This window comes from Pungitius pungitius, chromosome 14 (genome assembly GCF_949316345.1).
Source record: "Pungitius pungitius chromosome 14, fPunPun2.1, whole genome shotgun sequence".
In the NCBI taxonomy this organism is placed as follows: domain Eukaryota; kingdom Metazoa; phylum Chordata; class Actinopteri; order Perciformes; family Gasterosteidae; genus Pungitius; species Pungitius pungitius.
The window spans coordinates 161,014-173,044 of record NC_084913.1 but is presented as its reverse complement, the minus strand read 5'-3'; the positions used below and the strand labels follow the sequence as shown (position 1 = coordinate 173,044).

Below are 12,031 nucleotides of genomic sequence, written 5' to 3'. Positions count from 1 at the left end.
TTAAGCTGAATATAAGTGAGCTAACGCCTGAACATTGTTTCATTTATCTAAAAACTGAGTGTAAAATAAAGTTTTGATTGATTAATTTTGGGATCCTGAAATGTATCAGTTGAGTACAAATACATATTAACATTACGGGATTTTCATAAAATGATCAATCAATCATACATTTCATTTACTCAAACATTTGTGGTCACAGTTGTTACGTTCAATAGAATGTAAAGTTCTTATTTATTAAATGACTACCGAAAGGATTAAGAGTCCGGTTTATTCTGAATCCAGTCCGGGAAGTCATAGCTCCCGCGTGCTGCAGACTGCTAAAGTAGGCTAGTACTAAACTCTACCAGCTAACCGCTAGCTTCTGCTAATGTCTCCATTAACCCTTAGCTGCTGCTACTATCCCCGTTAACCTTCATGTTGTTCTTCGTCCTAACGTGGAGTTTTATTCAGCAGCACGCAGACGGTTTATAACGGGAGACGTATTCGGGGACATCGATTAGGTGGATCTGCTACGCCGACTGGCACCAAGTCTGCGCTAAGCTAACCGTTAGCCTTTCAGCCAAAATGGCGGATAACGAGGATGACAGCAGTTCGACCAGAACAATAACAACAGCGGAGCCGCCGGTGCCCGGAACTCAGCCCGACGACAGTGTACCGGCCGGTTCCGGAGCTCAGCTAACCGACGTGTTGCAGAACTGCCCAGGACAACCGAACCTCCTGGTAGGCCCAGATTTCAGCAATTTGGGGCCAGACCTGGTTAACACGACCACTATCATCTACGTGCAGCCGGACGGCAGCCTGGTGGAGGGTTCTGGGCTGTCCGAAGAGGAGCAGCAGGTTCTGCTGGAGCAGCTGACCAAGCAGCAGATCGTCCAGGTCTCCGACACAGAGGCTGCCCAGTTGCTCCAGCAGAGCCAGCTGGTGAAAACCATCCCGGTCCAGAACACGGCCCTGGACCCGAGCCAGCTGCAGCAGGTCATCAACCAGGTCACCAAGTCTCAGCAGCAGCTCCAGGTCCCCCAGCATGCTCTGAACCAGCAGAAGCAGGTCCAGGACCCTCAGCAGGACTTTAAGCCCACCCACCAGAACAATGCTTCCCAGCAGCTGAAGAGCGTTGCCCAGCAGGTCTCCATGCAGACCGGAAGCTCCGTGCAGCTGGTCCAGAAGAAGGTGAGTCAGCAGAAGAGTCTGGTTCACGTGGACTGGAGTGGATTCCCCAGGTCCTGGTTCTGCGGCTCATCCGGCACTATTCATATATATATATATATACTTACATATTCCTCACAGCAGCTAGGCGGGGACCCTTTGAGATGTTTGCTTCCTCTGTTACAATTTACCACTAAGATCTTCAGTGCCGTACATTCAAAACATTCATGTCACATACGGGTGAGCACATTCTAACGTTTCAGTGTCAGTCAGCCCCCCCCAAAAACCTGTAGACCTGGGGGAAACCCTGTAATAATGGCTACAGCTAGTTAAGAGTGGTTCTGTAGCTTTGTGCTCCTCATCATCCTGACATCCTGATACATGTTCATCACAGGTTCCATCCCTCTCGCGGTATCTTCTGGTTTTCTGTCTTTTCAGTCGGAGCCCGTCAGGATCCAGATCCAGGTTCCCCCCAGAAAGGAAGTGAAGTCTGTCTCGGGTGTAGCTGTCAATCATCCACAGATGAAGCTTTTGGCCAATGGTAGTATGAGCAGCGCTCAGGTCATCCACATCCAACCTGTTGTTGGTCAGCCGGGTCAGCAGTTCTTCCTGCAGCAGAACCCCGGGGACCCCCCCATCCAGTTGCTGCTGCAGAGCCCCGCCCCCTCTGTGGGATCTCTGCTCCCATTGGTTCACAAGCTCACGGGCCAGACAACATCAGCATGCACCAACCCGAGTCAGAAACCCACAATGTCCCCTATCAGAGCTCAGACCACCTCTATGGCCAAGAGCCCGGCGTCCTCCGCCCCGCTACCCAAAGGTCCAGCTAACGGTACCATGGCCGTGGCTAGTAAGAGTTCAGGTGAACTACCCACCGTCATGGCGACAGCAGAGACCCCCACGCCTACCACAGTGGCCCCGCCCCAAGCAGTAAAGGACAGGGAGAAAGAGAAGAAGTCCAAGAAGAGAGAGAAGAGAGCGGTAAAGGTCCAGACCAGATCTGGTCGAGTCTCCAGACCGCCAAAGTACAAAGCCAAGGACTACAAGTTCATAAAGACGGAAGACCTGGCAGACGGCCACCAGTCCGACTCCGACGATTACTCTGATGTGAGCGTGGAGGAAGAGGATGGCGGCAGGAAGGACGGTCCAGCCCCCGGCGTGTCTCTCACCTACAGCCACAAGTCCCGGTCCCACCGCTGCCAGACCTGTGACAAGGCCTACATTGGTCTGGGAGGCCTGAACCGGCATTACAAACTGAACCCGACCCACGGAGAGCCTGATCTGCCCGACAACGCACCACAACCCCTCAGAGATGACAGCCAATCACAGGAATTGGAAACAAAAGGTGTCATAGAGGAGGGGGAGGACCGGGAGGAGGAGAGGACAACAGAGGGCAAACCTGTTGACGCAGCATCAAACAGAGTAAGGGATTACCGTGTACTCTGCTTTGTTATTAACTATCTTTCCCTGCACGGTGATGCTCATGTGACCAGTTATTCATCACCAGTTTATTTTCTATCTGTCTTCTGGTGGAGGTGGGTCCAGTACCTGCTGTAGGACTCAGGGGCCTCAATCCCCGGGGCCCTGGCAGGCCTCGGGGGAGAGGGAGGGGGCGAGGCCGGGGGCGAGGGCGAGGCAGATCACTGGGACCGCTTCCTAAGGTGGGTCACACCTGTACAATACACCAGGCTGACACTGTATGAACTTAAGAACACACAATACATGAAAAAATGACTCGTCAGTTAGCAGACTAGAACGGAAAGAGTGATGGAACCCTCCACCATGAGTCAACATGTTGATTAGTGATGCCGAGGTGCACAAACCATGCGCTGTGTTTCCCAATGGGTTACGTGCAACTTCAAGGGGGAAACTTTAATTAATGCAACACCCCCGAACCACATGCTGGTAGAGCTCACCTCATTCTACCCGCCATCTAAACTGTCCTCTTATTGGTCGATTCTCTCAGGTGCAGATGGGCCTTGTCAGTAGGCGGGGCCGTCGCGGTCGACCTCCAAAGCTGGCTGTCTCCATGGTTACCGCAGAACAGCTGGTGGAGAGGCGACGAGACAGGCTGCAGGAGGTATAATAAGGATGTGAACTTTTACCTTTACCGGATGAAATGACCATAATGAAGACCAACCGATGTGTTTCCACGACAACCATGTGTTCACAGCTAGTGCAGCAGTGTGAGGATGAAGAGCTGATGGATGTTGTTCTTCCTCGTTTGACCAAGGTGTTGAGTCTGTGGGAGGTGCTTTTGGCAAAGGTAAAGTGACCCTGTCCGTCTGGTGAAGAGGTTTTTGCCCTGGTTTCGTATTACTTTGCATAATTTTAACAGTTCAAGGTTTCCGATCATCACACTACATTTGACAAAGATTAGCCAGTGTATACAAAATGCAGTTTTTAATTGATTATTTCATTCATAAGGCAAAATAAATATCCAAACCTACCTGGGCCGGTGTGAAGAAGTAGTTGCCCTCCCCATAGATCCTGAGTAAACATCTATTAACCACATTAAGTACCACAGCCACACCTGTTAAATCCAGAAACCTGTGTGACAAAGTGAAGGAAGCTAGAAAATCTCAAGAAGCAACAGATCAATCTAAAACATCTCATCATCTAAGGAAATTCAGCATGGAAAGGGTTGCAGAGCCATTCCTCAGGCTTTGTGGGGGGGGGGGGGGGGTGCACAACCAGCTCTCAGGGTTAGGGGCGATTCATGTTTGACACCAGGCCCTCTGTGGGTCCTCTGGTCCTGTTCAGGTGGAGGGCAGCGGTCCGGCTCGGACTCGGTTTCCAGAGATCTACCGTGAGTTTGAGTCCCTGCAGGCGCAGGTGAGACAGGCCGCTCAGGACTACATCATCAGCCCGCAGGGCGGGGTTACACCCCTGGAGGTCAGGAACATCGAGGTAAGACGTTGTCCTGTGTCTCCCTCCCTGTGAGTTGTACGTAGCAGCATACACCTGGTGGGTACTCTACTGTGTGTCTCAGGTTGCCAGGTCGCTGGGGATCCTGGACGAGGTGAACAGGATGAAGGTGCTTCCTGGAGCGTCTCCCAGCTCCAGTCTGACCAATAAGAATGTCCGATACATGGAGGTAAATGCACCACCGCCACTACCAGGTGGCCTGGTGTCTCCTGGACATCAGATCCTGGGTCTGTTAGCTTTTATACCAGGACTCTGTGGCAGCTTAACTGATCCAGGTTCAGTCTGATTCAGAAACTGTGTTTCCCAGAACTCCAAGATGTTGCCGCCTTCAAAGAGATTCAAGATGGAGAACAGCGTTCCAGTTCACCAGAATGGCATAGAGAGGCACAGAGCAGGTACTACACTATGACGTACCACATTGTACCGTTCGTTTGATCAGTGGATCTTCAGTTTGACGAACTCACATCTTGATTCTTTCCTTTCAATGCGGGCTACAGTGACCCCTGCGACCTCTGTGCCCTCCTCTCTGAAGCCCTGCTCGGTCTCTGTCTCGCCTCTGGTAATTCCAGCTGGATCCAAACTGCTGACCACCAGTGCCGACCCTGCCTCTAGGTGAGGGGACCCTGTAGTCTGTGTGTCTAACAGGTCTTAGCTGGACCAGGGTTACACGGCTGTTCTAAACTAAACTGGTTTCTTTGGTCCCTCAGCTCCTCTGGTTCTAAGCCGCCCTCCACCCAGGCTCTGCCCCCTTTCATGCCCATGGAGGTGAGTCCAAGGGAGGACCTTGGGATTAAGCTTCTGCCTAAAGTCCAGGCGAAGGCCTCAAAGACAAACCAGGACCAGGTCTTGAGCACCAGTGACATCACAGCCCAAATGAAGGAGGTGAAGAAAGCTTTGGGTTCAAGTCCTGAGACGAACATAGAACCAAAGAAACCTGATTTCAGCTCCACTCCTGAGACTTGCTCCGTCCAGACTGTGGCTTCCACCCAGTCCGGCTCAGCAGACCCCTGTGAGTCCAAAGAGCTGCAGGAGGGGCAGGAGATCTACATCCAGACCGAGGGCCTGACTGTTCAGCTGGCAGAGCCCGGTGTGGACCGGATCGTGATTGTCAACGGGCCAGACGGGACCACAATGCACATACAGACACCGGAGGGGGTCCCATTGGAGGCGGTCCAGGCCCTGCTGGGCATTGAGGGCAAAGCGCCTCAGTGAACCTTTAACGGAATCCTGACTGATCAAGACCAGAATCTGACCAGAACCACATCACGATGGCAGAGAAATACTTAGTTCTTGTTTAGTATTTGTAAGGTTTACAAAGTAAATGCTGCACATAATAACTGTGGATCAAATGAAGCCAGCAACCTGAAGGGGGAACTATTTGAAGAGCTGACAAAAAAAGACTTTGGTTTTTTTTTCTCTCTCCGATCATCAAACATCAGATCTGGTGTTTATTTTGTTTTGGCCATAACTAATATTTAAAGATATTAAACAGAAACCCTGACAAACAAATGCAGCATCTAAATATCAGCGCCAATATTATTGCTGCTTTACTCGTATTGGTTGTTTACGTTCCTTTGGTTCCCAGCTGTGATGATGTCATCGCTCTGGGGAAAAACCTGCTGTTTTTAGAAGGAATTGTAGATTTGTAAACTAATGCTCCCTCTCACCGCCAGTGTTTCAGACATTAAACTTGTTCATTTCAAAATAGAAACTGATCAGTTGGCTGTTTATATGTAGGATATAAAAAAAAGTTTAAAAAAATTGCACTATTTTATTACTTTTTATAAAACATACATTTTCCAAATGTAAACTGGAGGTTTGTACTTGTTTAGAGAAAAGACTGTGAATGAAGGAAAGGAAAGTGAATCGGTTGTTGGTGGCGTTCTGAATGCATTAAACACATTTCATGTTCCTCCAATAAACGGATGTGACTCATCGGTGTTGTGATTTCTCAAGAGGAAGCTTTAATGAATCCAGAGAACAGCTTTCGGGGGGGGGGGGGCAGGGGGCAGGAGAGGCCCGGACCCTCGTTGATGGAGGAGACCCAGCTTGACGCCAGAGGCATCGAGGTCTTCTGCAGACCCCTGTGGTGGAACACATCTTCTCCAGATGTGAGGGTGTGGACAGCAGGGATCTAAACCAGTGCTGCTCATTGATTGGCCATAAACAACTTGTTGGAGCTTTGTAAATCCACTTGGTACCAAGGAGGACTGCAGGTCTGCTGGGGGGTCTAACCCTAACCCAGTCAAATAAGGTTTTATGACCTTGTACCTCGAGGAGTTCTGTGGGAGGAAACATTGCAGGAATACAAGGTTTCAAGGTTATTTCTAACAGCTTGTAGGAGCACATTGAGAGCTGTGTCCTCTATTTGGTCTTCGTCACCTTTGGGTGCCTGCAGCTGTTCCCCTGCTTTGGTTCTAAGGCTCCTTGTGAACTATCTAAGCCTGCTGCCCTGGATCCTCATAAGTATCAACTCAAGTACGTCATTATAACGTCTGCGTCAATGTTGAAAGGAAAAATGCAGTTTTCAGAAGAAACCAAAAATATTCTTACATTACACGTCATTTATCTGAGGCTTTTATCCAAAGGGACTCACAATAAGTGCATTTCAACCATAGAGATACTCAGAAGAACAAGAACCAACAAAGTGTAATTTCATCAAATAAGCCGATGTACAACTAGTTCTAGATCAGATCCATTATGAGTCCAGTTTAAGGTCTACAGTGTGTTAGTGTTTAGTCTGAAGAGGTGAAGGCTCTCTGTGGTCCTGATGTCATCACAGAGCTCCTTCCACCATTTAGGAGCAGGACAGCAAAGATTATTAATGTTTTCTTGGGAAGACAAAGTCTGGTTTCGGGTTACAACTGAGAACAGGATTTAATTTGAATTATACAACTGTAACATACACATTGAATTCAGGCTTATGAAACTGATCTGAAACATTCGGATAACGCCGCTCCACTCGTATGTCCAACGGACTTTGAAGGGACCATCAGCTGATCTTCAGAGCACCTACATATCTCTCTACCTGTTTGAGCAACAAGAAGGTCCCTCAGAGCTGAGCCTGACAGCGTCACATGAACCTGGAGGACCAAACACATCAAAGAGGGTGGTGTCCTGTCTCCAAAAGCACAGCCTCCAGGGTGAGTCTGGTCTGGGGTGTGATGAAGGGCTGATGCAGCCAGCAGGACATATAGACCATGCTGAGGTCAGAGGTTGCCGTGTGGGCGAGTTGCTGCAGGATGGTCTGCTTCAGCTTCAGCTCCTGACTGAAGGATTCCAACAGCACACAAGACGAGTCTTCTGAAAAAAGAGCCACCAGACGGAAACATGAGACACGAGACAACCTCTGGAACATAAAGAGACACGAGACAACCTCTGGAACATAAAGAGACACGAGACAACCTCTGGAACATAAAGAGACACGAGACAACCTCTGGAACATAAAGAGACACGAGACAACCTCTGGAACATAAAGAGACACGAGACAACCTCTGGAACATAAAGAGACACGAGACAACTTCTGGAACATAAAGAGACACGAGACAACTTCTGGAACATAAAGAGACACGAGACAACCTCTGGAACATAAAGAGACACGAGACAACCTCTGGAACATAAAGAGACACGAGACAACTTCTGGAACATAAAGAGACACGAGACAACCTCTGGAACATAAAGAGACACGAGACAACCTCTGGAACATAAAGAGACACGAGACAACCTCTGGAACATAAAGAGACACGAGACAACCTCTGGAACATAAAGAGACACGAGACAACCTCTGGAACATAAAGAGACACGAGACAACCTCTGGAACATAAAGAGACACGAGACAACCTCTGGAACATAAAGAGACACGAGACAACCTCTGGAACATAAAGAGACACGAGACAACCTCTGGAACATAAAGAGACACGAGACAACCTCTGGAACATAAAGAGACACGAGACAACCTCTGGAACATAAAGAGACACGAGACAACTTCTGGAACATAAAGAGACACGAGACAACCTCTGGAACATAAAGAGACACGAGACAACCTCTGGAACATAAAGAGACACGAGACAACCTCTGGAACATAAAGAGACACGAGACAACCTCTGGAACATAAAGAGACACGAGACAACCTCTGGAACATAAAGAGACACGAGACAACCTCTGGAACATAAAGAGACACGAGACAACCTCTGGAACATAAAGAGACACGAGACAACCTCTGGAACATAAAGAGACACGAGACAACCTCTGGAACATAAAGAGACACGAGACAACCTCTGGAACATAAAGAGACACGAGACAACCTCTGGAACATAAAGAGACACGAGACAACCTCTGGAACATAAAGAGACACGAGACAACCTCTGGAACATAAAGAGACACGAGACAACCTCTGGAACATAAAGAGACACGAGACAACCTCTGGAACATAAAGAGACACGAGACAACCTCTGGAACATAAAGAGACACGAGACAACTTCTGGAACATAAAGAGACACGAGACAACTTCTGGAACATAAAGAGACACGAGACAACTTCTGGAACATAAAGAGACACGAGACAACCTCTGGAACATAAAGAGACACGAGACAACCTCTGGAACATAAAGAGACACGAGACAACCTCTGGAAGAGGACAGGTAAACTCACTGAAGTGTTTGGCGTTCCAGCTGTGAAACAACTTTCTTCCTTCAAGTCCAAACTGAAACTCCTCCAGATCTTGAACTCCTTGCTGCAGTGCTGTAAGACGTTCCATCTTCTTCACCACGACCACCTGAAAGGAGGAAGATGAGCTCTGACTAAGGGTTAACTATATTATGGACCATAATCAATGAAACAAACCAGTCACACTGACTATGTGTCAACACGAGTACACACAGTTACCTGTCGTAGCGCTATGCAACGACCTGTGGTTACTGTAACTAAGATACACTTTGTATTAGTCACATTACTATTACTACTACTGTGTTATTGCTCATCTACTACATTCAGCAAAGCTATTATTATTAGTACGGTTTACATCATTGTTCTCAATACATGGATCATTTATGTCAGCATTGAACTGTTCATTCTGTACACATGACATAAATCATCTATGCAGGGTTATTATATATTATATTCCTTCTGTTTCTGCCTCAGGTTTCTTCCTTTTTCTACAAAAGTTTAAGAGTTTAATTGAAATTCTGATCTCCAGAGTTTCTACTTTGTTGAAAGGTTCTTCTCATTTAAATCAAGTCAAATGAAGCATCACCATTTTGTCAATGACCTCCTGCAGCTTGCAGCATTCATCTTGCAGCTTTGCAGCTCCACCTGACGCAGGTGATGGTGGTGAAGGTGATGAAGGGGATGAAGACTCGTCCACTCCCAGCAGCTGATCACTCTGGGGACTGAAAGAGAGTAAATTGAATTAAACTAGTTGAATGAAACTAAACTGAGAACAGGACACTAGGGTTGCCACCCGTCCCTTAAAATACGGAATCGTCCGTTTTGAGCATGAAATAGCGACAGTTTGTCCCGAGAGAGGGAGAGTCGCCCCCGTAACGACCCTTGTTTTTCTGTACAAAAATTGGCACCCTACAGGTCACTCACCGTGTCAGTGTGATGGCCACTATGCTCCCTGCCACGTTGAATCCGTCCTCATTGAGTTTTTCCCACCTCGCCATCAGGTTGTGCCAGTCAGCTGCGTTATCTTTGATTCTTCGGGTTGTTCCTGTAACAGCAGGTAACTTCCTGTTGGCTTGGGTCACAGTGATGTCACCTGAGAAGACAACAACAAAATCCACAACGTGGTTGTTTTATAGGTTTTAATATTGATCTTATAAATGAACTTTGGAGAACTGTCAGGGTGGAAATTGAACCCCGTAGCTGTGTTCTAACCACATATGTCAGACTCACGGAGGCCACATCCGGCCCGCCGGGGCGTCCGTCCGTACCCCCCCACCCTCAACTCAGGCGACGCTTGAATTTTAGTGCACGTGTATGCTGATATTTACGGTATTGAGAAAGTAACCGGAATAAAAGCCTGACAATAACTCAATCTCTAAAAATGTACAGTAAAAGTATTGCATTCATTGTACAAGAGTAGTCAGACTGGTCCCGAACACACATACTTCAGTCATTGTCCAGAATATTTGATTAAATATCTTTTATTCCGGTTACTTTCTCAATACCGTAAACATCAGCATACACGTGCACTAAAATTCATGCGTCGGCTGAGTTGACCGCAGTACCCCCGATGTACCTGTGATAACAGCATGCCGGGAATCACAGCCGTTTTATTAGCATCAGTCACGTAAAATGTTTTTAGAATAAACTTGAGAACAGCCAACAACCTGCCGACATGCATTGTGATTGATAATCAAAAGCTTTTTTCTTAGTGCTGGGTTAGGAGATCTTTGCCCTGTCCTGCTGAAGAATTTAAGGCCAGAGGGCGAACAGGATGTGCCGGCGAGGCCAGACAATCCGGCACCAGGGTGGTGCTCTAACTAATACCGTTGAGAACTAGATTAACAGACATATAGACAGAAGCTTCTAGTGTTACATATATGGGAGCAGTTTATGTCCGGAGGCAAGGTCAGCGGGTCAACCAGCAGAGGTGTAAGATAAGGGGGGAGGCTCACACCACACCCCAACCAACACTCAACCATTGTTCTTTGTTTACGTTAGGCAAGGTGGTCTGCACATTGAATGTGACCAGATCTTTGGATGCAGGGGGGTGACAGATCCTCCTACATTCCAGCTTAGGGCCAATAGAAACTTTTTCTTTGTTTTTTGGGTTATAAAACATGATGTTTTTGCTGATGTTAGTTAGTTGTTCCTACAGCCTGCGTGCTGCCTGAACTGCTCCTGCCTTTGCAAACGCAGCGCTTCTACTTGACCTGTGATCTGATGAATAAATTTACCAGAACGAGAGAAGTTGTTTTGGCTGATTTGTGCTAAATTATCCCCGACCGGGCTTCCAATCCTTGAACACGCCAAAAATATCTTACATGATCGATTCTCATGAGAACTGACCTCCAAAGAGTGCGTTCACTCACCTTCCATCAGATCCTCCTGTGCACTTTGTTGTGCTTTAGTAGCTCTCGCTCTCACGTGGGAAAGTGAGAAACGTCATGGGGTCCAGGGAAGATGGTTAGGAGAGTTCATGAGGAGTTAGGAAAACACCACGCGGTGTTTGGGAATCCGACCCATCTAACACTAAGCTACGTGTTGTGATGCGACAGGAGACGCATTTTAGTGACGTCAGTGTGCAGCGTCAAAACAACCATTTTCCGAAGATGAGTACAAAGAAATCATGTTAGATTTATCAGTTTACAGCAGTTTTTACTTTACATTACATTACATGTCATTTAGCTGACGCTTTTTATCTAAAGCGACTTTTGGACAATTTGTACAATAACAATTTTTTTTCAGGGACATCAAGCAGGTTTAACAGATTGTTGGAAGTTCATAAATCGAACTAGCTTACTAGTTAAACACGTTTACTAGTTTACTATATTGCATCAAACAATGCACCCATTAAATAAAAAAGCGAACTATCATAATGTACACACACCCGCATGAGAAGATATTCAGGAGCTCAGACTCCTGCAGACAAGTGGAGCAGCAGCGTCATTCCTTGGTTTATATGATAAAGCACCAGAGTAAACTAATTGAATTATTTAATAACTAATCAAATTATATAGAAAACATAAATCAGACTCATTCAATTTATTTCTATTTATTTGTAGTTTCTCGTGTTAAGCATTAAGTGAAGCAATGTCAAACAGCCCATTCTGCAGAACGCTGCATCTGATTTACAGCTTCCAGTTGTCTGTTATTGAGCTGATTACTCCATGAATCTGTAAAAACAAAGAACAACACATTTAAACCTTGAACCTTCAACTACAGTCCCAACTAATTGCATTTACCCAAATAGAGGATTGGCTGTTAACCAAAAAACGGCAGTAACTTATGAG

The 12,031-nt window shown here is 47.0% G+C and overlaps 2 protein-coding genes across 3 annotated transcripts; one reads left to right on the top strand and one right to left on the bottom strand.

Moving 5' to 3' along the window:
• The first annotated feature begins 194 nt into the window (after positions 1-194).
• Positions 195-6,009, top strand: znf839 (zinc finger protein 839). The gene is made up of 10 exons (XM_037486870.2): positions 195-1,170; positions 1,585-2,568; positions 2,682-2,807; positions 3,113-3,226; positions 3,320-3,412; positions 3,910-4,056; positions 4,139-4,243; positions 4,382-4,469; positions 4,572-4,686; positions 4,782-6,009. The coding sequence occupies exons 1-10, from the start codon at positions 565-567 to the stop codon at positions 5,284-5,286; spliced, it is 2,883 nt and encodes a 960-aa protein (XP_037342767.2). The 5' UTR covers positions 195-564; the 3' UTR covers positions 5,287-6,009.
• cinp (cyclin dependent kinase 2 interacting protein) lies at positions 6,006-11,303 on the bottom strand. Of its 2 annotated transcripts, none has more exons than XM_037486876.2 (5): positions 11,111-11,303; positions 9,663-9,831; positions 9,325-9,460; positions 8,724-8,847; positions 6,006-7,374 (listed from the first exon to the last, which is right to left on the bottom strand). In XM_037486876.2, the coding sequence occupies exons 1-5, from the start codon at positions 11,115-11,117 to the stop codon at positions 7,175-7,177; spliced, it is 636 nt and encodes a 211-aa protein (XP_037342773.2). In that variant the 5' UTR covers positions 11,118-11,303; the 3' UTR covers positions 6,006-7,174. The 2 variants fall into 2 exon arrangements, with proteins under 2 accessions (XP_037342773.2, XP_037342772.2); XM_037486875.2 differs by having other exon boundaries at positions 6,006-7,377; positions 11,111-11,301.
• Between the last annotated feature and the right edge of the window lie 728 nt (positions 11,304-12,031).

Bases quoted from the DNA above. Each gene is read 5' to 3' on its own strand.
- znf839 (XM_037486870.2), top strand. From the start codon at position 565: ATGGCGGATAACGAGGATGACAGCAGTTCGACCAGAACAATAACAACA. The intron at 1,171-1,584 runs GTGAGTCAGCAG...CTGTCTTTTCAG, and splicing joins TGCAGCTGGTCCAGAAGAAG to TCGGAGCCCGTCAGGATCCA. The intron at 4,687-4,781 runs GTGAGGGGACCC...TTGGTCCCTCAG, and splicing joins AGTGCCGACCCTGCCTCTAG to CTCCTCTGGTTCTAAGCCGC.
- cinp (XM_037486875.2), bottom strand. The intron at 8,848-9,324 runs GTGATGCTTCAT...TCCTCCTTTCAG, and splicing joins AGGAGGTCATTGACAAAATG to GTGGTCGTGGTGAAGAAGAT. The intron at 7,378-8,723 runs GTGAGTTTACCT...CTCTTTTTTCAG, and splicing joins CTGGAACGCCAAACACTTCA to AAGACTCGTCTTGTGTGCTG.